The sequence below is a fragment of the Mesoplodon bidens genome (genome assembly GCF_964165515.1).
Source record: "Mesoplodon bidens genome assembly, chromosome: 5".
NCBI lineage: Eukaryota > Metazoa > Chordata > Mammalia > Artiodactyla > Ziphiidae > Mesoplodon > Mesoplodon bidens.
Window position 1 is genome coordinate 95,775,696 of NC_138161.1, and position 25,962 is coordinate 95,801,657.

The following is a 25,962-nucleotide window of genomic DNA, read 5'->3' on the forward strand; positions in this document are numbered from 1 at the left end:
GCTCTAGATTTGCACCTCAAGTTCCACCCCTACCCAATCAGGGGCAGTCCCCGCTGTTATCCTCAGATGTTTTAAAAGCAAGCGGTTTTTAAAACCTCAAATCCTGCTCTTTGTGTTGGTTGCCTCGGAGTTGCCCCTTCGCAGCCTAACAATTTACGGTAGAAAACACCGAGGTGGTGCCCCACGGAAGCACGCTCTCGACTTCCGAGCCTGCGGCCCGGGGTCTCGCCCTCCGCCCCCGGCGCCGAGCCGGGCCACGGCGCAAGGCCCCTCTCTAGCTCCCCCTCCCCGCGCGCTGCGGCTGGCCCTCCCCAGCGCCCCGCCTGACGCTGCAACTGGGCCGGCGATTCGCCATTGGATTAAAAATAGCAGCGTCCCTTCCACAAGCCCGCCAGTACGCCCAGGCCCCCAGTGCCCGCTCCAGCCCCGCGGCCCGCTCTCCCCACCCTTCCCGGCTCGGCTCCCGTCGCCCGCGCAGCCCGCCGCCGCCGCCGCCGCCGCGGGCGGACCCAGCGCTCCGCTCCGCTTGGGTGCGCGCCGCGGCCATGCAGCGCCGCGGCGCCCTGTTCGGCATGCCGGGCGGCAGCGGCAACAGGAAGATGGCTGCAGGAGACATCGGCGAGCTGCTGGTGCCCCACATGCCCACGATCCGCGTGCCCCGGTCCGGGGACAGGGTCTACAAGAACGAGTGCGCCTTCTCCTACGACTCCCCCGTAAGTGAGGCTCGGCGGCGCCGGCGGCGCCTCGGGGGAGGGTCGCGGTGCGGGCTACCTGGGGCGGCCGCGAGCAGCCGAACTCGGCGGCACGTGAAGCGGGGGGAGAAGATGCGCAGTGGCAGACAGGGACCTCCTCGCCGGGCGCCAGAGTTGGCTCAGGGGCACTGCAGTTCAGCAAACACTTAGTGAGTGCCTACTGGGTGCCCGGCGCTGCATGCCCCAAGGCTGCTGAGGCCAAAGACTGGGCGGCCGCGGTGGCTTGCTCCGCCAGGCTTCTTAGGCTGCCAGGGCCCCAGTACCTAGAAGCTTGCCCAAAACCCCGCCACCGTTTGAAAGGCAGATCGAGTCGAAGAGTTCCCTGATCTTAACTGTACGTTGCAGATGGTTTGCGTCCTCTTTGGGGCGACAGCGGAGGGCGGGTAGGTGGACGAGATTGATTCCCCCCTTCTCTTTCCGGGACCGTTTGCTTTGCCCAGGAACTCCCACTCCTGGACAGTTATGATTTACTCTCTGAGCTTTTCTCCCTCCACTTTAAATTTCTCCCTACTCCTTTTCTTTACGTCAGAATGTCAGAAGAAACCTTCGGGTGCTTCCACTCGGGGAGCAGAAATAGGGGGTCTGCTGGATTACTACGGTTTCCTTAAGCCTTTCCGCTTCCTCCTCTAAATGAGTCACTTTGAAATGCAATAGTATAAATTATTAGAAGTTCAGTCGCGAGTCGTGACCTCAGAGACTGGAGGGGGAAGTGAAGACGCATCACCGCCTTCCACCCAGGGCTGTTGGTGGTGTTTTTCACCAGGTTGTATGTGTAAGTGTGAGAAGGAAAAGGAGGGTGAATGTCCCTTTCGGGAGTCAAAATGGGCTTCAAAGTGACTCAGCTGTCTGGCGTTTATCATGTCTTTTTGAGGATCAGGTTATTTTTATCCACCCACTTTAGAGCTCATGTGTCACTGGGCAGATCTCAATGCAAAAGGGAGGTGCATGGATGGAGGGACTGAGGCAGGTTTCACAACAATAGTCTAACCCATTTTATTCATATTATGTATTGTTGGCGGAAAAAAAAACAACCAAATGAGCGGCACATGTTCCAAAGTATCCTTTATTATGTTGTGAGTTGATTTCAGCTGATTTCAAAGCCTTTTTGTTTTGTACACACTGAAGTCCCAGAATTAGTATCCTCTGTGATATTTAATTTTTCTTTTTTGTTAATTCCAGATCATTTGGGCGATAAAAATCTCATTTGTTCATTACTTATTTTTTTCTTTCAAAAAGGTCTGTGTAGAGTGGAATGAAATGGTTATATTTAATACTTAGCGTATTGTGATCGCACTATTTAATGTGACAGTCAGCAGTGTCATTAAATCCTGTTATCCACAAAGTATTTGAAAAGGCCATTTTCAGATTTTGTGTCTAGTGTTGGGTAGGTTTCCACTAATAGCTTTTAAAGCTGGAGAGGGATGACCCTAATTAATTTAAGCCACCTGCAGATTGTGAACTCCAGGAAGAAAGTAGCCTAATTGTTTTAGGATAACACATGCGAAGTGGGTAAAACTGCTTTTTCTATGTTTGATTTGGGTTACTCTTCAAATTCTTCTTACAAACTTTGTTATTGGAAGTCTTTGCCACATTATAGTGTAAGGCAGGTGTGAAAAAAAAGCTTATTATTTTAATTCACTTCCACAAATAGTTATTGGGAGCTTACTGTGTGCCAAACAGTATTCTAGAAGCATCTTGTCCAGTGTAAACTGATGATTTCATTCATATCACAGTACTTCTTTGGTGAAGACTAGGCTTATTTACAATGCCCGTGAATCAGTATATTTCCTGTTTCAAGGGGGGAAGAGAAAGAAGGTTTTATAACAAGTTATATTAAAGCACAGTGCATGATAATTCCAGATCTTTCCCTATGGTCCTTAACACTTCATCATGAACCCCATAAAGGTTCTTGAGCACCTACTATGTGCCAACTCATACATGCATGGCTATAAGGACCATACAGAGCAAAATCCATTGGTGCCAAACACGGCAGACTTTAATCCACCAGTGCTATAGGACTGTGGTAGACAAAGGACCAAAACCATTTGAGTGGAAAAAATAGTCATCCTTGCATTTGATACTTCTGAAAATGGTTTTAGATAAAGATGCATAGAAATAAATATGAGGACAACATTCTAGCTCAAGTAACAGTTCTTCTGGGATGGGTGAGAATTGTTTTTTCACTTACCAATTTGGTTTCATCCCAGGCCCACCTTCTCACCTCGACCTGTAGGTTCACCTCTCCATAACTTGGTTCATCTTGCAAGATCTGTGATGGGACCTTCCTGGAGAATGGGGACTTTGTATCTTTGTATTCCCAGCAGCTGGTGCAGCATCTGGTATATATGCCAGGAACTCAATGAATGTGTATGAGATATACAAATTACCTGTGGTTACACGTTCTGAAAATGGTAAGGATACAGCATATGGGAAACATTGGGAAAGGAATCATGTGGGGTTATCATGTAGAAAGTGGTGACTTTGTTGTGGGGGACAGATGTGAAAGAGAGAGCCAGACTGGCAGGGTTTGAATCCTAGCTCTGTCACCCAGCTGTGTAACTTCTCTGTGCCCCAGTTTCTCCATCTGTAAAATGGGGACAATCATAGAACCTACCTCATGGGGCTGTTTTGTGGATTAAATAAATTAATATGTAAAGTGTGCCTGGCCAATTAGTAATCACCATAGGAAGAAAAGGAAGAGATAAAAGAGAGTTAATCACATGTTGTAAGCCCAGGTGTTTGGTTGTCAGGGGTTATGTAGAAAGTTTGGTGTGGTTGAGTGGGGAAATTGGTTCATACTTCTGCTCACAAGCCTTCATGAACCACCATGTAAAATCTACTCTCATCTCCTTAGTTATTGAGCCCTTCCTTCATCTGAGTGTACCTTGTCCCACCTCTTCTCACTTTCTAGGTTGTCAGCTCTGGGGAGTCCAGTCTCTGGGTCTTCAGTGTGTTAAGGCTCATTTCCTTTCCTAGAACCACCTTCCTCTATTTGCCTTCTGCTTCAAACTTCATCCTTTCCTCTGAAGCCTGCATTACTTAGGGTCTGTGTCTTATAACACAGCAGTTATAGTCTGTCTTCTATAGTTTGCCATCATTTTATTTTCTTTTACCCATTTAACTTGTAGTTCTAAAACATCTACTTGGTACGAAGCATTAGGTAGGAGAGGAGCTGGGCCCCTCTGGTGCTAATTATGCCCCTCCCCACCTGTCTGAGAGTGGGGAGCTTACCTTATGCCCTGTCTCAGCTGGGGTCAACTGAAGACCGAGACAAGGGCTTTGGTACAGTCTGTTTATTTTGGGAAACAAAATCCAGCGGGAAAGGCTTTGAGATTATCTATTTGTAGGAAATATGAAATTGTGATTTACAATAAGGAACATATATTTGGTCTTTGACCCTATTCCTGGCACAGAGCTCCTAAAACTTGGAATTTCCTAAGTGATAAGAGCCATGAAGGTGTCTTTTGTTATCCTTAAACAACCCACTTTCAACCACACCTAAGTTTGTGCTAGGGGCTTTTGGAAAGCTCCTAAGAATGGGCTGGTTGTCAGGGGGAACCAATGATTAGAAGGTAGGAACTTTCAGCCCCTCCTCACCTCCTGGGTGGGGAGAGAACCAGAGATTGACATAATCAACAGTGGCCAATGATTTAGTCATTCTTGCCTATCTCATGAAGACAACAATAAAAATCCCTGAACTATGGGGTTTGGAGGGTGCTGGGAGGGCACAGGAACTCCACGCCCCATTCCCCATACCCTGCCCTGCGTATCTCTTCTTCTAATTGTTCACTGGTATCCTTTAACATCCTTTGTAATAAACTGATAATCCAGTAAGTAAGTTGTTTTTCTGAGTTCTGTGGGCCGCTCTAGCAAATTAATTGAACCTGTGGAGGGGGTGGAGGGAACCTACTATTTATAGTCAGTCCTTCAGAAGCACAGGTGATAACCTGGACTTGCAACTGGTGTCTCAAGTAGGGGGGGAGGGGGAGGCAGCCTTGTGGGACTGAGCCCTTAACCTGTGGAATGTGATGGTATCTCTAGGTAGTGTCAGAACTGAGTTAAATTGTGGGCTACTCAGTGTCTATGGAGAGATGGAGAATGGCTTCCTGGGGGATCCACCCCGCCCCTCACATTCGGTGACCAGAAGTGAAGTATTCTGTGAATAGAGGAGCAACACAGGAGTGTACTTCTGTCTTTCTGTCGTTCCTTCTACGAGTACTTATCGATCTGCCTGGTACTACCTCAGTAGTACTACTACTACTAATAATTATTAATAATAATTATTAATAATAATTAATAATAATTATTATTATTGCTAATAATAATAATGACAGCTAATATTTGTACAGAGCAGTGGTTCTCAAAGTGTGTTTCTTGGACCAGCAGTGCCAGCATGTCCTGAGAACCTGTTAGAAATGCAAATTCTTGGGTCCCATCCCAGACCCACTGAGACAGATACTCTGGGATGGGGTCTAGCTATCTGTATTTGAATAAGCTTTCTAGGTGATCCTGACCTGTGCTAAAAGAGAGAGCCAGTGATGGGGCACCTGCTAGTTGCCAGGCAGCATTCTAAGCATATATTTATTCATATATTAACTCATGTAATCGTCACAACAACCTTGTGCTGTATATTATGATCATTTTGCAGATGAGGAAACTGAAGCACAAAAGTCACACAAACTGTAAGTGGTAGAGCTGAGATTTGAATCCAGGTTATCTGGCTCTAGAATCTCTGCTTTTTTGTTCTTTATTTATACCAACTTAACCATGTTAATTGTACAGTTCAGTGCCATAAATACATTCGCATCGTGTGTAACCATCACCACCATCCATCTCCAAAACTTTTCTATTATCCCAAACTGAAATTCTATACCCATGAAGCCATAACTTCCCTTCCTCCCTACTTCCAGCCTATGGTAACCACTGTTCTGTTTTCTGTCTCTATGAATTTGCCTATTCTAGGTACCTCATATAAGTGGGATCACAGAGTATGTGTCCTTTTGTGTCTGGTTTATTTCACTTAGTATATCTTCAAGAGCTTCATCCATGTTGCAGTATGTATCAGAATTTCCTTCCTTTTTTAGGCCAAATTATAGTCTATATTTTGTATAGACCACGTTTTCTTTATCCATTCATCTGTCAATTGACATTTGGGCTGTTTCTGCCTTTTGGCTATCATGAATAAAGCTGCTGTGATCAGTGGTGTACAAGTATCTGTTTGAGTCCCTGTAGGGACTGCTCTTTACTATTGTGCTGTGTATGCTGCCTTCTGGGCAGTGAGACTTGCTATCATGGTGTTTAGTTGTTTCCCAGGGGAAAAACTAATTTAATTTAGGGTCTATGTGGAAAAATCCTCCTCCTGATGGATAAGCAGATATAAGATAGTAAAGCAAAGTTCAGGAACTTACAGATTGTTTTTTTTTCTCTTGGAAGATATAAACTTAAACTAAGTCTAATTGGTTTCACATATCAAAAGTTTCCTTCCAGGGCTTCCCTGGTGGCGCAGTGGTTGAGAGTCCGCCTGCCGATGCAGGGGACGCGGGTTCGTGCCCCGGTCTGGGAAGATCCCACATGCCGTGGAGTGGCTGGGCCCGTGAGCCATGGCCGCTGGGCCTGCGCGTCCGGAGCCTGTGCTCCGCAACGGGAGAGGCCGAGACAGTGAGAGGCCTGCGTACTGCAAAAAAAAAAAAAAAAACAGTGTCCTTCCAAAATCAACTAACTAAAAAGTTGTTTTACAGCAACAATTCTCAAGCTTTTTGGCTCCTTTACACTCAAATACTTTTGAGGACCCCAAAGAGCTTTTATGTGGTTTCTATCTATTGACATTTACCATATTAGAAATTAAGACAGAAAAACTTAAAAAACAACTTCCATTCCCTTAGCTTATTAGAGTGATTATGTCATAGGATGTCACGTAGACTCTGAAAAATGCTCATGAGAGCATGTGAGTGATAAAGGCAAATGAGTTCATTATGAAAATAGTTTTGACCTCCCAGATCACTTGAAGGGTCTTGGGGCATCACAGGGTTCCCAGGCCATACTTTGAAAACCAAAGTTCTAGAGTTTAGGCAAGTACAACTGGTTACTCCAGTGGCATACCCCACCTGCACTGAGGTTTTTGTGGGTTCACATTTTCACATTGTGGTGATTGAATAATTTATTGTTAATCTTAGCTCAACCATAATGTCATATTCCACACATACATTCTTCTTAAAGCAAATTAAAATTTAGAGAATTTGACTCCTTTTGAAAACAATTGCAACTACTTGGGTTTGAATTTTTGGCTCTTTTAGAGATGAGAATTCTTTATTCTTTTGAATTTCAGCTTTACTGTAGGATCATCTGGCTGGGCTGTTTCTTTGGGGAACCTTACATTTTAGCATCCTGATTTTTTTCCTTTGATCACGGGTTAGGAGACTTCTGTCATCTCTTGCCTGGAAACTGAAGACCTGTCTGCCAGGACTCAGGGGAGCTGAGCAAAAGAGGATGAGGGTGGTCTCAGCATATGGGTATGGAATACCAGCTGGATATTATCTCTTGGTTCTCAACTCTATCCCTGTTTTGCTAAGCCTTCTCCCATGTTGCAGGAGCTGGGAACATGGACACTGCATTTCCCAGAATCCTTTGATGGCACGATTCTGATTTTGGTTCTGCCAGAGAGATTTGGAAGGCGAAAGAGAAGGAGAAGCCACTATTGCTATTGCACAATTCACATTGCAGATGTGAGATTTTCCAGTCAGCTTCTGAATGTCCTTCTGGGACTCAAAGACACATCAGTTATGGGGGAGCTGGGATCATCTGTTCAGTTGCTTGTGATGCTTGTGCATCCTGATTTCTTGAACTTGAGTGGTAGTTTCTCTGACCTTGGCTCTCAGCTCTTCCTATGATTCTGTAAGCCTCTAATTTCCTGTAGTAAATCTCTTCCTGCCTGAAATACCTAGAACAGTTAGTATTTTCTGACCTGTTCTGTACTGATACATGTACATTACACATACGTGTCTAGTTCTCCATGTATTATGGTACCCCTATTCTTAACTGAGCCCATTGTCCCACAGACCTGAATCCTTTGTTTTTACCTGCTTTAGAGAATAAATCAGTAGTTTGCTGGTGTGGAGGAGGGACTTGGGGTGCTGAGTAGTACCTACATAGAATTTCAACCTTTCCTCCTTATTTTAGCTCCTTTTTACCCCAATTTCAGAGTAACCTGGAGTTTTCTGGAGTCTTTTGGAAATTCTCGGGTGTAAATCAGATAGAATCTTGGCTTTTCCTCCTGCAGGGCTAGGATTCGGCTTGATCAGCTAATCTTAGTCTTTTTAGTGCTTACCCATCTACAGCACAGTTTCCAGGTTTGTGGTTTATATATATATTTTTTATTTTTTATTTTTTTTATTTTTTGCTTTATAACAAATTTAATCAGTTATACATATACATATGTTTCCATATCCCCTCCCTTTTGCGTCTCCCTCCCACTCTCCCTATCCCACCCCTCCAGGCAGTCACAGAGCACCGAGCTGATCTCCCTGTGCTATGCGGCTGCTTCCCACTAGCTATCTACCTTACGTTTGGTAGTGTATATATGTTCATGCCGCTCTTTCACTTTGTCACAGCTTACCCTTCCCCCTCCCCATATCCTCAAGTCCATTCTCTAGTAGGTCTGTGTCTTTATTCCTGTCTTACCCCTATGTTCTTCATGACATTTTTTTTCTTAAATTCCATATATATGTGTTAGCATACAGTATTTGTCTTTCTCTTTCTGACTTACTTCACTCTGTATGACAGACTCTAGGTCTATCCACCTCATTACAAATAGCTCAATTTCATTTCTTTTTATGGCTGAGTAATATTCCATTGTATATATGTGCCACATCTTCTTTATCCATTCATCCGATGATGGACACTTAGGTTGTTTCCATCTCCGGGCTATTGTAAATAGGGCTGCTATGAACATTTTGGTACATGTCTCTTTTTGAATTATGATTTTCTCAGGGTATATGCCTAGTAGTGGGATTGCTGGGTCATATGGTAGTTCTATTTGTAGTTTTTTAAGGAACCTCCATACCGTTCTCCATAGCGGCTGTACCAATTCACATTCCCACCAGCAGTGCAAGAGTGTTCCCTTTTTTCCACACCCTCTCCAGCATTTCTTGTTTCTAGATTTTTTGATGATGGCCATTCTGACTGGTGTGAGATGATATCTCATTGTAGTTTTGATTTGCATTTCTCTAATGAGTAAAGATGTTGAGCATCCTTTCATGTGTTTGTTGGCAGTCTGTATATCTTCTGTGGAGAAATGTCTATTTAGGTCTTCTGCCCATTTTTGGATTGGGTTGTTTGTTTTTTTCTTATTGAGCTGCATGAGCTGCTTATAAATTTTGGAGATTAATCCTTTGTCAGTTGCTTCATTTGCAAATATTTTCTCCCATTCTGAGGGTTGTCTTTTGGTCTTGTTTATGGTTTCCTTTGCTGTGCAAAAGCTTTTAAGTTTCATTAGGTCCCATGTGTTTATTTTTGTCTTTATTTCCATTTCTCTAGGAGGTGGGTCAAAAAGGATCTTGCTGTGATTTATGTCATAGAGTGTTCTGCCTATGTTTTCCTCTAAGAGTTTGATAGTGTCTGGCCTTACATTTAGGTCTTTAATCCATTTTGAGCTTATTTTTGTGTATGGTGTTAGGGAGTGATCTAATCTCATACTTTTACATGTCTCTATCCAGTTTTCCCAGCACCACTTATTGAAGAGACTGTCCTTTCTCCACTGTACATTCCTGCCTCCTTTATCAAAGATAAGGTGACCATATGTCCGTGGGTTTAACTCTGGGCTTTCTATCCTGTTCCATTGATCTATCTTTCTGTTTTTGTGCCAGTACCATACTGTCTTGATTACTGTAGCTTTGTAGTATAGTCTGAAGTCAGGGAGCCTGATTCCTCCAGCTCCATTTTTCGTTCTCAAGATTGCATTGGCTATTCGGGGTCTTTTGTGTTTCCATACAAATTGTGAAATTTTTTGTTCTAGTTCTGTGAAAAATGCCAGTGGTAGTTTGATAGGGATTGCATTGAATCTGTAGATTGCTTTGGTTAGTAGAGTCATTTTCACAATGTTGATTCTTCCAATCCAAGAACATGGTATATCTCTCCATCTATTTGTATCATCTTTAATTTCTTTCATCAGTGTCTTACAATTTTCTGCATACAGGTCTTTTGTCTCCTTAGGTAGGTTTATTCCTAGATATTTTATTCTTTTTGTTGCAATGGTAAATGGGAGTGTTTCCTTGAGTTCACTTTCAGATTTTTCATCATTAGTATATAGGAATGCCAGAGATTTCTGTGCATTAATTTTGTATCCTGCAACTTTACCAAATTCATTGATTAGCTCTAGTAGTTTTCTGGTAGCATCTTTAGGATTCTCTATGTATAGTATCATGTCATCTGCAAACAGTGACAGCTTTACTTCTTCTTTTCCAATTTGGATTCCTTTTATTTCCTTTTCTTCTCTGATTGCTGTGGCTAAAACTTCCAAAACTAGGTTGAATAAGAGTGGTGAGAGTGGGCAACCTTGTCTTGTTCCTGATCTTAGTGGAAATGGTTTCAGTTTTTCACCATTGAGGACGATGCTGGCTGTGGGTTTGTCATATATGGCCTTTATTATGTTGAGGAAAGTTCCCTCTATGCCTACTTTCTGCAGGGTTTTTATCATAAATGGGTGTTGAATTTTGTCAAAAGCTTTCTCTGCATCTATTGAGATGATCATATGGTTTTTCTCCTTCAATTTGTTAATATGGTGTATCACGTTGATTGATTTGCATATATTGAAGAATCCTTGCATTCCTGGAATAAACCCCACTTGATCATGGTGTATGATCCTTTTAATGTGCTGTTGGATTCTGTTTGCTAGTATTTTGTTGAGGATTTTTGCATCTACGTTCATCAGTGATATTGGCCTGTAGTTTTCTTTCTTTGTGACATCCTTGTCTGGTTTTGGTATCAAGGTGATGGTGGCCTCGTAGAATGAGTTTGGGAGTGTTCCTCCCTCTGCTATATTTTGGAAGAGTTTCAGAAGGATAGGTGTTAGCTCTTCTCTAAATGCTTGATAGAATTCGCCTGTGAAGCCATCTGGTCCTGGGCTTTTTTTTGTTGGAAGATTTCTTATCACAGTTTCAATTTCAGTTCTTGTGATTGGTCTGTTCATATTTTCTATTTCTTCCTGGGTCAGTCTCGGCAGGTTGTGCATTTCTAAGAATTTGTCCATTTCTTCCAGGTTGTCCATTTTATTGGCATAGAGTTGCTTATAGTAATCTCTCATGATCTTTTGTATTTCTGCAGTGTCAGTTGTTACTTCTCCTTTTTCATTTCTAATTCTATTGATTTGTCTTCTCCCTTTTTTTCTTGATGAGTCTGGCTAATGGTTTATCAATTTTGTTTATCTTCTCAAAGAACCAGCTTTTAGTTTTATTGATCTTTGCTATCGTTTCCTTCATTTCTTTTTCATTTATTTCTGATCTGATTTTTATAATTTCTTTCCTTCTGCTAACTTTGGGATGTTTTTGTTCTTCTTTCTCTAATTGCTTTAGGTGCAAGGTTAGGTTGTTTATTCGAGATGTTTCCTGTTTCTTAAGGTGGGATTGTATTGCTATAAACTTCCCTCTTAGAACTGCTTTTGCTGCATCCCATAGGTTTTGGGTCGTCGTGTCTCCATTGTCATTTGTTTCTAGGTATTTTTAAATTTCCTCTTTGATTTCTTCAGTGATCACTTCGTTATTAAGTAGTGTATTGTTTAGCCTCCATGTGTTTGTATTTTTTACAGCTTTTTTCCTGTAATTGATATCTAGTCTCATTGCATTGTGGTCGGAAAAGATACTTTATACAATTTCAATTTTCTTAAAGTTACCAAGGCTTGATTTGTGACCCAAGGTATGATCTATCCTGGAGAATGTTCCATGATCACTTGAGAAAAATGTGTATTCTGTTGTTTTTGGATGGAATGTCCTATAAATATCAATTAAGTCCATCTTGTTTAATGTATCATTTAAAGCTTGTGTTTCCTTATTTATTTTCATTTTGGATGATCTGTCCTTTGGTGAAAGTGGCGTGTTAAAGTCCCCTACTATGATTGTGTTACTGTCGATTTCTCCTTTTATGGCTGTTAGTATTTGCCTTATGTATTGAGGTGCTCCTATGTTTGGTGCATAAATATTTACAATTGTTATATCTTCTTCTTGGATCGATCCCTTGATCATTATGTAGTGTCCTTCTTTGTCTCTTCTAGTGGTCTTTATTTTAAAGTCTATTTTGTCTGATATGAGAATTGCTACTCTAGCTTTCTTTTGATTTCCATTTGCATGGAATATCTTTTTCCATCCCCTTACTTTCAGTCTGTATGTGTCTCTAGGTCTGAAGTGGGTCTCTTGTAGACAGCATATATATGGGTCTTGTTTTTGTATCCATTCAGCCAATCTGTGTGTTTTGGTGGGAGCATTTAGTCCATTTACATTTAAGGTAATTATCGATATGTATGTTCCTATTCCCATTTTCTTAATTGTTTTGGGTTCGTTATTGTAGGTCTTTTACTTCTGTTGTGTTTCTTGCCTAGAGAAGTTCCTTTAGCATTTGTTGTAAAGCTGGTTTGGTGGTGCTGAACTCTCTCAACTTTTGCTTGTCTGTAAAGGTTTTAATTTCTCCATCAAATCTGAATGAGATCCTTGCTGGGTAGAGTAATCTTGGTTGCAGGTTTCTCTCCTTCATCACTTTAATGATGTCCTGCCAGTCCCTTCTGGCTTGTAGAGTTTCTGCTGAGAGATCAGCTGTTATCCTGATGAGGATTCCCTTGTGTGTTATTTGTTGTTTTTGCCTTGCTGCTTTTAATATGATTTCTTTGTGTTTACTTTTTGACAGTTTGATTAATATGTGTCTTGGCGTATTTCTCCTTGGATTTATTCTGTATGGGACTCTCTGTGCCTCCTGGACTTGATTAACTATTTCCTTTCCCATATTAGGGAAGTTTTCAACTATAATCTCCTCAAATATTTTCTCAGTCCCTTTCTTTTTCTCTTCTTCTTCTGGAACCCCTATAATTCGAATGTTGGTGCGTTTAATGTTGTCCCAGAGGTCTCTGAGACTGTCCTCTGTTCTTTTCATTCTTTTTTCTTTATTTTGCTCTGCAGCAGTTATTTCCACTATTTTATCTTCCACCTCACTTATCCGTTCTTCTGCCTCAGTTATTCTGCTATTGATCCCATCTAGAGTATTTTTTATTTCATGTATTGTGTTTTTAATCGATGCTTGATTCATCTTTAGTTCTTCTAGGTCCTTGTTAACTGTTTCTTGCATTTTGTCTATTCTATTTCCAAGATTTTGGATCTGGGAAATAGAATCTTGGATCATCTTTACCATCATTATTCTGAATTCTTTTTCAGGTAGACTGCCTATTACCTCTTCATTTGTTAGGTCTGGTGGGTTTTTATCTTGCTCCTTCTCCTGCTGTGTGTTTTTCTGTCTTCTCATTTTGCTTATGTTACTGTGTTTGGGGTCTCCTTTTTGCAGGCTGCCGGTTCGTAGTTCCCGTTGTTTTTGGTGTCTGTCCCCAGTGGCTAAGGTTGGTTTAGTGGGTTGTGTAGGCTTCCTGGTGGAGGGGACTAGTGCCTGTGTTCTGGTGGATGAGGCTGGATCTTGTCTTTCTGGTGGGCAGGTCCACGTCTGGTGGTGTGTTTTGGGGTGTCTGCGGACTTTTTATGATTTTAGGCCACCTCTCTGCTAATGGGTGGCGTTGTGTTCCTGTCTTGCTAGTTGTTTGGCATAGGGTGTCCAGCACTGTAGCTTGCTGGTCGTTGCGTGAAGCTGCGTGTTGGTGTTGAGATGGAGATCTCTGGAAGATTTTCGCCGTTTGATATTATGTGGAGCTGGGAGGTCTCTTGTGGACCAGTGTCCTGAAGTTGGCTCTCCCACCTCAGAGGCACAGCACTGACTCCTGGCTCCTCAATTTGGGATGATGTGTTGTCTATTCATGTATTCCACAGATGCAGGGTACATCAAGTTGATTGTGGAGCTTTAATCCGCTGCTTCTGAGGCTGCTGGGAGAGGTTTCCCTTTCTCTTCTTTTTTCTCACAGCTCCTGGGTCTCAGCTTTGGATTTGGCCCCGCCTCTGCGTGTAGGTCGCCGGAGGGCGTCTGTTCTTCGCTCAGACAGGACAGGGTTAAAGGAGCAGCCGCTTCGCGGACTCTTGCTCACTCAGGCCGGGCGGGAGGGAGGGGCACGGAGTGCGGGGGCGAGCCTGCAGCGGCAGAGGTCGGCGTGACGTTGCACCAGCCCGAGGCGCGCCGTGCGTTCTCCCAGGGAAGCCGCCCCTGGATCCCGGGACCCCGGCAGTGGCGGGCTGCACAGGCTCCCGGAAGGGCGGTGTGGGCAGTGACCTGCGCTCGCACACAGGCTTCTTGGCGGCGGCAGCAGCAGCCCCAGCATCCCACGCCCGTCACTGGTCTCCGCGCTTTCAGTCGCGACTCGCGCCCGTCTGTGGAGCCCCTTTAAGCAGCGCTCTTAATCCCCTCTCCTCGCGCACCAGGAAACCAAGAGGGAAGAAAAAGTCTCTTGCCTCTTTGGCAGCTCCAGAGTTTTCCCGGGCTCCCTGCCGGCTAGCTGTGGCACATTAGCCCCCTTCAGGCTGAGTTCTCGCCGCCAGCCCCAGTCCTCTCCCTGCGCTCTGACTGAAGACCGAGCCTCAGCTTCCAGCGCTGCGCGCCCTGGCGGGCGAGCAGACAAGCCTCTCGGGCTGGTGAGTGCCGCTCGGCACCGATCCTCTGTGTGGGGATCTCTCCGCTTTGCCCTACCCAGGTATGTGGGGAGTTTCTTGCCTTTTGGGAGGTCTGGGGTCTTCTGCCAGCGTTCAGTAGGTGTTCTGTAGGAGTTGTTCCACGTGTAGCTGTATTTCTGGTGTATCCGTGGGGAGGAAGGTGATCTCCGCGTCTTACTCTTCCGCCATCTTACCCGGAAGTCTGTGGTTTATATTTTAACAAAATCACTTAAGTGTTCTTTTACTTGGGTTTCAGAAAGGAGTGAAATTGACATATGTATGTAATCAGCCCTATGTACCCTAGAGTCCTGCTTTTCTAATCTAATAATCAAGAAGTCACTTGCTGTCTCTTTTTGGCAACAGTTAATTATCCTTTAAAGTTGTGTCATTTTTAGAGTCTGGGAATGTAAGAGATGATGCTGACCCTGTCAGGGAGCCTTTTGGGGAGAGTTTGTATTCTCAGCTCACGTTGAACCTGGACATCTGTGCATCTCTGAATTCTCTTTTCTCTCCACTACATTCTTCCTGTGGACTGGAGCTCAGTTCAAGGTGCTGCCATTCATTTAGTGCCCCAGGCTGCGAGATGTACAATGCCATCCACTCTACCTCCCTCTCCCTCTCTCTCTTTTTAAACAGCTGTGTAAAATACAATAGAAAATTTACCATCTTAACCACTTTAAGTATACACGTCAGTGGTATTAACTACATTCCCATTGTTGTGTGCAACCGTCACCACTGTCCATCTCTGGAACTTTTCATCTTGCACAACTGAAACTCTTTCCCAATTAAACGTTAATTCCCCATTCCTCCTTCTTCCCAGCCCCTGGCAACCACCATCCTACTTTCTGTCTCTATGAATTTGACTGCTCTAGGTTCCTTATGTAAGTGAGATCATACAGAATTTATCCTTTTGTGACTGGCTTATTTCACTTACTTTGTTTTCAAGGTTCATCCATGTTGTAGCATGTGTCAGAATTTCCTTCCCTTTTAAAGCTGAATAATAGTCCATTGTATGTATACGCCACATTCTGTTTATCCATTCAGCTATCAGTGGACACTTGCGTGGCTTCCACCGTTTGGCTATTTGAATAACGCTGCTGTGGACATAGGTGTATCCCTGTCTCTATTACGTCACTTTCCATTAGTGACCGGGTTCCGGCTTGGTGTCCTCTCTCCTTCTCCACTGCCAGGGCTCAGGCCCTCATCACCTCTTGCCTGGATGGACTCTTGCAGAAGCCTTGTAACTGACCACCTTGCCTTCCTTTTATCTGTCACATTGCACTCCCAGTTGTTTCTCTAGAACATGGGTCTTATCCTGTCTTCCCTGCCTAGGAATTTTCAGTGGCACTGTTCAGACTTTTCTAACAGAGCAAACGAGTCAATTTACCACGTTGATCCAACTTTCCTTGCCAGTGTTGTCCCTTAGCACCTTTGTGTTCTTCAGATGCCCCATGCTTTCATCCCTCCATGCGTTGGCCTGTGCTTGGAATGGAATGCCCTCTCCCAACCCCTCACCCCCTGAAAACCCCACCGATCCTTAAAAACCAGCTCAGGTGTTCTCCTGGGGTCTTCCCCACACACCCCCAAGCTGCATTAGAGAATTATTTTCCTGTGCTTTCAAAGCACTTTGTTCATCTCTATCGTGGTTGGGATACCGATTGTTGAAGACACAGAATAGCTGAGGTCTTAGAGAATTAAGGATTGAAAGCTGTGCCGTTTGGGAACCTGTTCTAGTAAGGCTGTATCTTTTCTGCTTTTCTGTTTTTAAAAAAATCATGAGCATGCATTTTGGAATGAAAAATGTTATTAAAAATAACCAATGCCATATTTTTACTTTATCATATTGTCTGGAAAGTCATAAGCTGGACCCTTGAAAAGCTAGGGAAATGTGTCTTGGGTAGTTGCTGAGTATTTTGTGTATTATGATTCTAGATGCCCCAGGATCTTGGTAGAAGTGATCACACATGATGCCCCTCGGGGAGGTGACAAGAGAGCTGGTGTCTGTGGGTGTCACCCAGGCCTCTGTGCTGCCACTCATGATCAGCCCAGGACACCCGTTGTCCCCATGGGCAGGGCAGATGTGAACGAGAGCACCCATTTTTAGAGCTGGAACAGCAGGACAAGGCAATAATAAGAATTTTTTTTTTAGCATGGAGGCAAAAGAATTTACTTAGGAACGTGACAGATTTCAAATCCTAGTTCATCACTTAGTAGCTATGTTAACTTGGGCAAGTTGCTTAATTTTTCTACACCTTAGTTACTAGTTAGTAATCAATTTGCATCAAATTTGGGATGGGAAATGTCACTGAGCTTGATGTTTGTGTGTTGATTGGTGTAATGTTTATATATTGAACATGATTATAATGATATTTTGTATATGATATAAATAATGATCTTCTCTGTTATCTCAACAACATTTACTCAATAACCCAGTTTTTACTGAGAGACAATGGTATTTGTAATATCTTGTTTCCTTATATACACAAATTTTATTTCTGGATGTTCTTTTTTTTTATAGTCACTATTTTTTTTATTAGTTTCTGCTTTATAACAAAGTGAATCAGTTATACATATACATCTGTTCCCATATCCCTTCCCTCTTGCGTCTCTCTTCCTCCCACCCTCCCTATCCCACCCCTCCAGGCGGTCACAAAGCACCGAGCTGATCTCCCTGTGCTATGCGGCTACTTCCCACTATCTATCTACCTTACATTTGGTAGTGTATATATGTTCATGCCTCTCTCTCGCTTTGTCACATCTTACCCTTCCCCCTCCCCATATCCTCAAGTCCATTCTCAAGTAGGTCTGTGTCTTTATTCCTGTTTTACCCCTAGGTTCTTCATGACATTTTTTTTTCTTAAATTCCATATATATGTGTTAGCATACGGTATTTGTCTTTCTCTTTCTGACTTACTTCACTCTGTATGACAGACTCTAGGTGTCCATCATCGGATGAATGGATAAAGAAGATGTGGCACATATATACAATGGAATATTACTCAGCCATAAAAAGAAATGAAATTGAGCTATTTGTAATGAGGTGGATAGACCTAGAGTCTGTCATACAGAGTGAAATAATAAGAATTTAATGAATCTGAATGAGACTCCAGACTAGAGATGTTGCAGAATAGTATGTGCTTCCTGTAATAAGATTAACAATAAAACATTTTATTTTGTGTTAATTAGCAAGTACTAATACTTATTTAGCACCTCTTATGCCCCCAGGACTGCGCTAGGTGCTACTGGGGACGTGTGAGTATTAGGAGAGAAACAGGACCACAGGAAAGGAGAGTATGATCTGGATCTTTCTATCATAGTGGAGTGTGAGCACCAATTTTGAGTGTCTATGATGAGTCAAATACTGTTCTAGGTACTTCTATATATAGCATCTCATTTAATTACAATTGTAACTGGTTATAAATGATAATTACTATGTTTTACAGAGAGGAAACTGGGAGTCAGGGAAGTTAGCTTGTTCAAAGACGTGTACAGACATCTCAGTTTGTGACAGAGATGGGACGTAAGCCCTGATATGTCATGAGGTTAGACCCTGAAGCACTTATAGGATATTTAAGTTTTGAACCGTGTGGCACTTGTAATGTGTGAATGGAGATTTCAGGCACAGGAGTAATCAGTAAAGTCTAGAAGAGTTATTGGCCTAGACAACTGGATGGGATCTGAAAAGGTGGCATTTTGGAGGAGGGGAGACAAAGGTGTGGGGGTGGCACCAAGCTAGGCATGTAAATGAGAGCCTTCACTGGCTTATGGAAGAGAGGATTACTGGGGAGACTGGAAAGCAAGGCTGGGACTTCTGTGGGTTGTGAAGGAGATTGTCTGGATAAGATTAGACCGGATGAGTAGGCCAGTTAAGAGCAAGGGAACAGCATGAGGCCGTGGTTATTTGGTGTGGCTGTTCTGGAAGTGGAATGAGGAGTAGGTTGGGAGGTAGGGAGACCTCGAATCGGAATTCAACTAGGAGCCTCTTGTAATATCGGGGGGGGGGCGCTTTCCTGAGGGTGATGGCGGTGGGGATAGAGATGGTGGGGTGTTGGGACTAAACTCGGTAGAGATTTCGATGAAAGATATGGCTCAACTTAGTCACAGAATATGCAGTGGGTGAGGAATGGGAGGAGTTAAAGATGACTTCACAGCCGGTACCCTGGGAGGTGGAGTGTATCAAGGTCATAGATGAGGAAGGTGAGGTGCCCACAGGGAAAACGGGGGACTGACTGGCTTGGAGCTCAGAGGTCAGGGTTCGGATTGCAGAGTTTGGCAGCCCCTAGTTTAGAGACCCTGGATTTGTGAGTAACCCTTCCTTTTGACGGGCCTCAGGACCCCACCTCTTTGCTCCTGGGATCTTTGCCCCCCAGGTTGTTGAGGAAGCAGAGACTGGCACAGGCCTCTTGCCCTCCCACCGATTGGCCCAAGTTCCAGAGAAACTCAGACAGGAGCCCGGGGCAGTATTTCCAGCCTGAGGCTTTGGAAGGAGCCTCAGTTGGTGTGGGCTCTCTCTCCAGACCCCCAACCAGCAGAACGGGACCACTGATAGATCCAGTTTAGTGGCTGAAGTTGATGAGGGTGCGTGTACCGTGGAGGCTGTCAAACCCTACAGCTGCTTCCCTAGCGTGTTGGAGCCCTGCCCTGTGGGTCTTGCCACTGCTGTTGTCAGGGAGCTGTCAGCCTGGAAAGGCTAACTCCAAGGACTCAGCTGTCCTGTCCTTTTTTCTTAAGATTTTTTTTGATGTGGACCATTTTTAAAGTCTTTTATTGAATTTGTTACAATACTGCTTCTGTTTCATGTTGTGGTTTTTTGGCTGCGAGGCATGTGGGATCTTAGCTCCTAGACCCGGGATCGAACCCGCAGCCTCTGCCTTGGAAGGCGAAGTCTTAACCACTGGACCACCAGGGAAGTCCCCTCCAGCTGTCCTTTTGAGTTCGGGGAGTGGAGCTGTCAGGGCCTGCTCCAGCTTCTCCCCTCCCTTGCAGGAAGGCCTGGCAGAGCATCTGGCCCAGGCTACTCACTTCAGTGGGGTGGCTCCCTTCTGCTTTCTTGGAATGATATAGCCTTGAAAAAAAGGAAAAAACTGCTCTTTTCCCCAGGCCCCTACAATGGCCTGTGCTAACTGCCAGCCGCTCACCTAGCTCCTGCCACCAAAACGACATCTGCTTCTCAGTTGAACCCGGTAGCACTTGGGGGGCCAGACTGACCTGGGTCCCGGTCTGCCCCCCTTCTTACTACTTCATAGCAGCAGGACTTCAGCAAGTGCCTTAATTTCACTGACTTTCTCTAAGCCTTGGTTTTCCCTTCTGTACTACCTACCTTGCAGGGTTTGTTGTACTCATGGCTGCCCGTGGAATACTACTTATTGCTATCCTTCTCTTTAGTGGGAGGTAGTGGGGGGGATCCCTCCGAGAAGAAGGTGAAATGGGATTTATACGGTCTTGGGGTTGCCATAGAGGGACGTCCTGTACTTGGTAATTCTTTGTGAGGCTCTGTCTGGTAGCAGAAGCCTTGGGCGTGGAGTGTTTGCTAGCCTCCTTTGCGGGGAGCTCTGTTCAGGGGTGTTATTCATACTCAACTTCAGCTCATACTGATGGACTTTTTATGGGTTAGCCTGGAAACCTAATCTTCATGTTTAATATAGTTTATCAGGGGAAATGAATCCTGAAGAAAGCCATCTATTATTTTATTTTATTTTATTTTATTTTTTTTGCGGTACGCGGGCCTCTCACTGTTGTGGCCTCTCCCGTTGCAGAGCACAGGCTCCGGACGCGCAGGCTCAGTGGCCATGGCTCACGGGCCCAGCCACTCTGCGGCATGTGGGATCTTCCCGGACCGGGGCACGAACCCGTGTCCCCTGCATCGGCAGGCAGACTCTCAACCACCGCGCCACCAGGGAAGCCCAAGCCATCTATTCTTAAAAATAATAAGAAAAGACTATAAGAGGTTTTTACCTTTGACAAGGTGGTTTCACATTTTTTTTTTTTAGATGTAAGCTGGGAATTACTTAGATGGATTATAGCTTCAGTTCAGCGCTGCTGAAGATGCTCACCTCAGTGTCTTCATTCTCTGATGATTTTTATTTTGCCCTTTTGTCCTCTGAGCATCGTAGTAGCTGCTCTTCCTCGTATCCTGCCCAAACCCTTCCCAGCTCTTCAGATGACAGCATCCTCATGGCTCCAAATACCCAGAGCAAGGATTTAGTTTCATACTTAGGAAAAAAGTTAATAAATGATGCCTCAGTGGAACAGTAAATTTATAGTATGTCAAAACCTTGCTGCTCGGACTGTGCCTTTAGCCGTCTGGGACCAGGCTGTGCAGCTGTAAGGCGTAGGAGTTCCCTGCAGAGAGAACGTCAAAGTTGGAGCAAACTAGAAGAATCATGACTGCATTAACATGTCTATTTTTTCTTCACACTTCATGGCCACAAGCGTGATTTATCAACATTTAGCAGAGGCTTACAGTCTCTTGGGATTGTATGTGTTTGTTTTTTTTCTACTTAGCTGATTTGGACAAATTTATTTCTGTGGATTTGCTGTTGAAACCAAGGTTTTGGATTTTGCAAATGTTGTATTCTGGTAGTTCTGTTCTACTGGTGAGCTGTTTGAGTCTTTCCCAGCCTTTTTTTTTTAAAATAAATTTATTTATTTTATTTTATTTATTTTATTTTTGCTTTGGGTCTTCATTGCTGTGTGCAGGCTTTCTCTAGTTGTGGCGAGTGGGGGCCACTCTGTTGCGGTGCACGGGTTTCTCATTGCAGTGGCTTCTCTTGTTGCAGAGCACGGGCTCTAGGCGCGTGGGCTTCAGTAGTTGTGGCATGCAGGCTCAGTAGTTGTGGCGCACAGGCTTAGTTCTGCGGCCTGTGGGATCTTCCCGGACCAGGGATCGAACCGTGTCCCCTGTATTGGCAGGCACCTTCTTAACCACTGTGCCACCAGGGAAGTCCCCCAGCCTTTTTTTTTTTTTTTTTTGCGGTACGCGGGCCTCTCACTGTTGTGGCCTCTCCCGTTGCGGAGCACAGGCTCCGGACGCACAGGCTCAGCGGCCATGGCTCACAGGCCCAGCCGCTCCGCAGCATGTGGAATCTTCCTGGACCGGGGCACAAACCCGTGTCCCCTGCATCGGCAGGCGGACTCTCAACCACTGAGCCACCAGGGAAGCCCCCGCCTGCCTATTTTTTGATAGTGATTTTTCTCTATCACATTTCCCCTTTCTGTGGGTTGTGTGCTTGCTGCACTTGATCTGGAACTTTGTTTTACTTTCTTCTTTTTTTAAAATTTAATTTGATTTATTTATTTTTATTACTTATTTATTTATTTTGGCTGTGCTGGGTCCTAGCTGCAGCACATCAGATCTTCGTTGTGAATGTGGGATCTTTAGTTGTGGCATGTGGACTGCTCAATTGTGGCCTGTGCACTCTTAGTTGCGGCATGCATGTGGGATCTAGTTCCCCGACCAGGGGCCGAACCCGGGCCCCCTGAATCGGGAGCGTGGAGTCCCAACCACTGGACCACCAGGGACGACCCCGTTTTACTTACTGACTGCACATTTGCTTCCCATCTGCGTGTACTTAATTTTTGTATTTTAAAACTGTGGTCTGTTTGTTTTGCTCTAGAAGCCAGATTGTACTGGAGAATCTGTGCTCCGGTCATTGGAATATTCATATGTACCGTTCAGATATGGAAGTATCCGAGAGGCTGGATTAATAGGCAGATGCTTGCTTGATGAAAGCAAGAGTCAAGCAGAGAGAGGTGGGCAGTCTTATGAAGTAATGAATCAAAGCAGTTAGGGGTTGACCTCGATTCTGCCGTTTCCCACACACTTCTACAGCTATTCTGTCTTCTATGCTTATGGGCTATACCCTAAAGTTATAGGCTGAATCTACCCCAGTCTCCCCATCTCTGCCACGAGCAACCCAGCCCCCACTCCCTCCTCTGCCACCCCCAGAGGCTAAGGTGCTGTCTTGTCTTGTTTAGACAGGGCTGTCTAAAGGACTTTCTGGGATGATGGAATTGTTCCATATCTGCACTGCCCAGTATGGTAACCCTAGCCACATGTGACTGTGTACTGAGCTCTTGAAATGTGGCCAGTGCGATGAAGAAACTGTTTTTTATTTAACCTAATTTAATTTAGATTGAAACATTCACATATGCCTAGTGGCTACTGTATTGGACAGCGTGGGTCTAGACTTTACAGTAGCCTTGGAACCATGTATTCTCTGGATCCTCTCCCCATAATTCTCTTCCTGTTGCCAGAGTGATCTTTTTTTTTTTTTTAATTAATTTGTTTATTTATTTATTTTTGGCTGCATTGGGTCTTCGTTACTGCACGCAGGCTTTTCTCTAGTTGGGGCAAGCGGGGGCTACTCTTCCTTGTGGTGCGCGGGCTTCTCGTTGCGGTGGCTTCCCTTGTTGTGGAGCACGGACTCTAGGCACACGGGCTTCAGTAGTTGAGGCTCGTGGGCTCTAAGCGCAGGCTCAGTAGTTGTGGCGCACGGGCTTAGTTGCTCCATGGCATGTGGGATCTTCCCGGACCAGGGCTCTAACCCTTGTCCCCTGCATTGGCAGGTGGATTCTTAACCACTGCGCCACAAGGGAAGTCCCAGAGTGATCTTTAAAAATGTAGATCAGATTGTGGCGCTTCTCATCTGGAAACCCTCCAGTGGTTTTGCATCCTGCTCTTCTCCTGCCCCTGCAGACCTCTCCTCCTTCTCCCTCGACTCCAGCACTCTGAGTTTCTTTCTGTCTTTTGAGGATATAGCCAGGCTTTTCCTGGAGTTGTGGCTTTTGTACGTGCCTTTTCATCTAGAGAGGGTTCTCTTTCCACTTTGCTTGCCTGGTCCCTCATCCTGAGATCTCGCCCTCCCGGAGAGCCCCCCATGCTCCACCCCCATCACGCTGTTTCAAGACCCCAACTCCCTGGTCTCCACCCTCAGGCTCCTCTATCACTCTTATCTCTGCCAGAAATTATCTTTTATGTCTCTTTCTGTTTATTTTCTGTCTCTCCTTGCTAGGATGTAAATGTTATCAGGACACCAAGCTTGCTTGTCTCTCTCTCTGCTGAATAAACTTCCTGCCCCACATCCCCCCACCCCCCTTCTCTTGCCCCCGGAGAAGACATCACAGCCTCATTCTCTCTCATAGCTTCTTTTCCAGACTCTGCACAGACCATCCCCGCCTGTAAACTTAGATGGCATCCGACTGGGGTACAGTGTCCTTGATTAGCTTCATTTTTCTCAGTTGTAATCACATTCTTGTCTGCCTTCCTAATCACCTCTCTTTTACTTGTGTGTTCCCACATTTCCTTAGCTACTCATTTCGAGATAATCTCTTAGTTATTTCAAACCACACTTTTACTTGGAGTAGTGAGAATATCCAGACCCTTAAAGCTGTAAAGTTGTGAAAGCCTAAGGAAAGCTTGGTTTAAGAAAAGGAAACATTTGAATGACTGCCTGTTCTATTCCACATATATTTTTGGATTCTAAATACTTTCAGTTAAGAAAAATGTTATTGTTTTTATTAATAAAAAGTGAATCCATGTTCCTAAAGAAAAATTAGAAAATGCCAAAAGACTATGTGAAGAAAAAAAAAAATCACACCTTATTTCCCGATGCTGTTACGACATCCTGTGCCATGGAGCCTGTGCGTGTTGTGTATATTACATCGTACACACTCTTTTGTTACTTGCTTTTTTCACTCAAAAATACTATGTACAGTTTTTCCTATTAGTAAATACTCATCCCAAGTTAATTTTAAATGGCTGAAGAAGTGTTAGTTTCATGGATGTACCGTAAATTACTAAGCAAATCTGTTCTTGAGCATGGGGGTTAGTTCTTTTCACTATTATAAGCAGTTATTTTAGTTCATTTCCTTTCTCTCCTTTTTTTTTCTTTTTAAATAATCAGTGTTCTAGGAAATACTGCGTTCTTGTCCCTTTTGTCTCCCTTGTGCATGGGTGTGTGTGTCATGGATTTGTTGTGACTCCATCTACCTACATCATGTTTCTCTTTGAGGCAGTGACCACTTGTTTTCCACACTGTTCTGATGTTATACAAACAAGGGTTATGCAGGACACTGTTTCCTGAGTGCGCGGCTCACACAGGCTCCCTCTCCCTTCCTGTTTTCCAGCGGAGGCTGGTCTCCAAGAACACACTGTCGTAAACAAAGTTCTTCAAACACCTACTGATTGACAGTGTGGTGTATTTTTATTTAAAATGACTGTTCACTTGCTCCTCTGAAACATGTTATAACCTTGACCTTTATATTCGCCAGGGTTTTAATATTCTTTTAAATGGCAAGCAGTGTAAAACAAGGTGATTTTGTCCTTGATGTTACTTCTGAGTAGTATGCAGGGTCATCCAACATAAAGTAATAAGTGAATGGCTCTGTATCTCTTGTATCTGTGTTGAAATGCATTGAAGACTGGGTTTAAACAATGCATGGGCTTCTAATGCTGCTCTTCTCTTTTAGGGATTTGATTGTGGGGTGGGAGAAGTTGACAGAGGGAATTGTTATGGAGCCTTTGAGAAGCCCTGAGTGGTATTTCTTGACTTCCTTCTAATTTCTAAATCAAGTCTTGCATCTTGGTCACATTTCTGTACAGTGCATCATGTAAATGATAATTAGAATCTTCTTTAGCTAAGACCATGCAGAGAAGCACACACTCGTCATTCTGGGCTGGGTGGCCTCTGGAAGTAGGAGCCAGATAGGGTCCATGGTGGGAAGGGGTTGTGGAGACAGCATTGCTGTCTTGAAGAACCATGTGAGGCTGGCTCTTGGTTATGGAAAGCAGGAGAGCTGGGACAGTGCATTTCTGGTGTCCATGTTGCTAAGAGCATGACTTTAGCCAAACAAACCTGAAAAGTGAGTATTCCTGCTGGTGCCTCAGTCTGTTTTTCTATGCCCGGCCATCGGTTTTCTTTTGATGATTCCCATTGTTTAGTTATGCCAAAGAGTTTAAATCGAGCCTGTGCTGCGCAGTGTATTTTAAATCCAGATCGGGAGGGCACTGAGGACCGGTTTGAGAGAGAGAGACTAAACTGTGTAACTAAACGACAAATAACTACAACAAATAACAAATAACAAAACTTGCAGTTCCATGTTTGTCCTGTCCTGCTCTGCACTGTTCAGGTACTGTTTTTGCAATTCAGTAATGAATGTGATACAATTTTCCTGCCCTCAAGGAGCAAATGCATGCATGGCTCAGCTTCTGAATGTGGTGGTCCCAAATGAAGGAAGCTTGGGTTTCTCACAGCTGCAGATTTCAATGAACAAGATGCTAACAGTTGTGAAATGAAAGTGGATTTGGTGTTAAGGACCATCAGTACAGGGGGGTGAGCAGAGGGATGTGGGAATCGGTCATGGGTAGAGGCTGGCAGGTTGATAGATGAGTGTGGGACCTGGGCAGTGTCTGCAGATGTGCAGGCAGTGAC

General features: G+C 44.2%; 1 protein-coding gene across 2 annotated transcripts in view; it reads left to right on the forward strand.

The window, feature by feature from the left end:
- The first annotated feature begins 309 nt into the window (after window positions 1-309).
- The window catches only part of USP13 (ubiquitin specific peptidase 13), a 128,105-nt gene continuing 102,452 nt past the window's right edge, over window positions 310-25,962 (forward strand). For both annotated transcript variants that reach the window (XM_081234770.1, XM_081234771.1), the window contains exon 1: window positions 310-713. In XM_081234770.1, coding sequence (XP_081090896.1) covers window positions 546-713 — 168 coding nt within the window. In that variant the 5' untranslated portion in view covers window positions 310-545. The remainder of the gene's footprint in view (window positions 714-25,962) is intronic.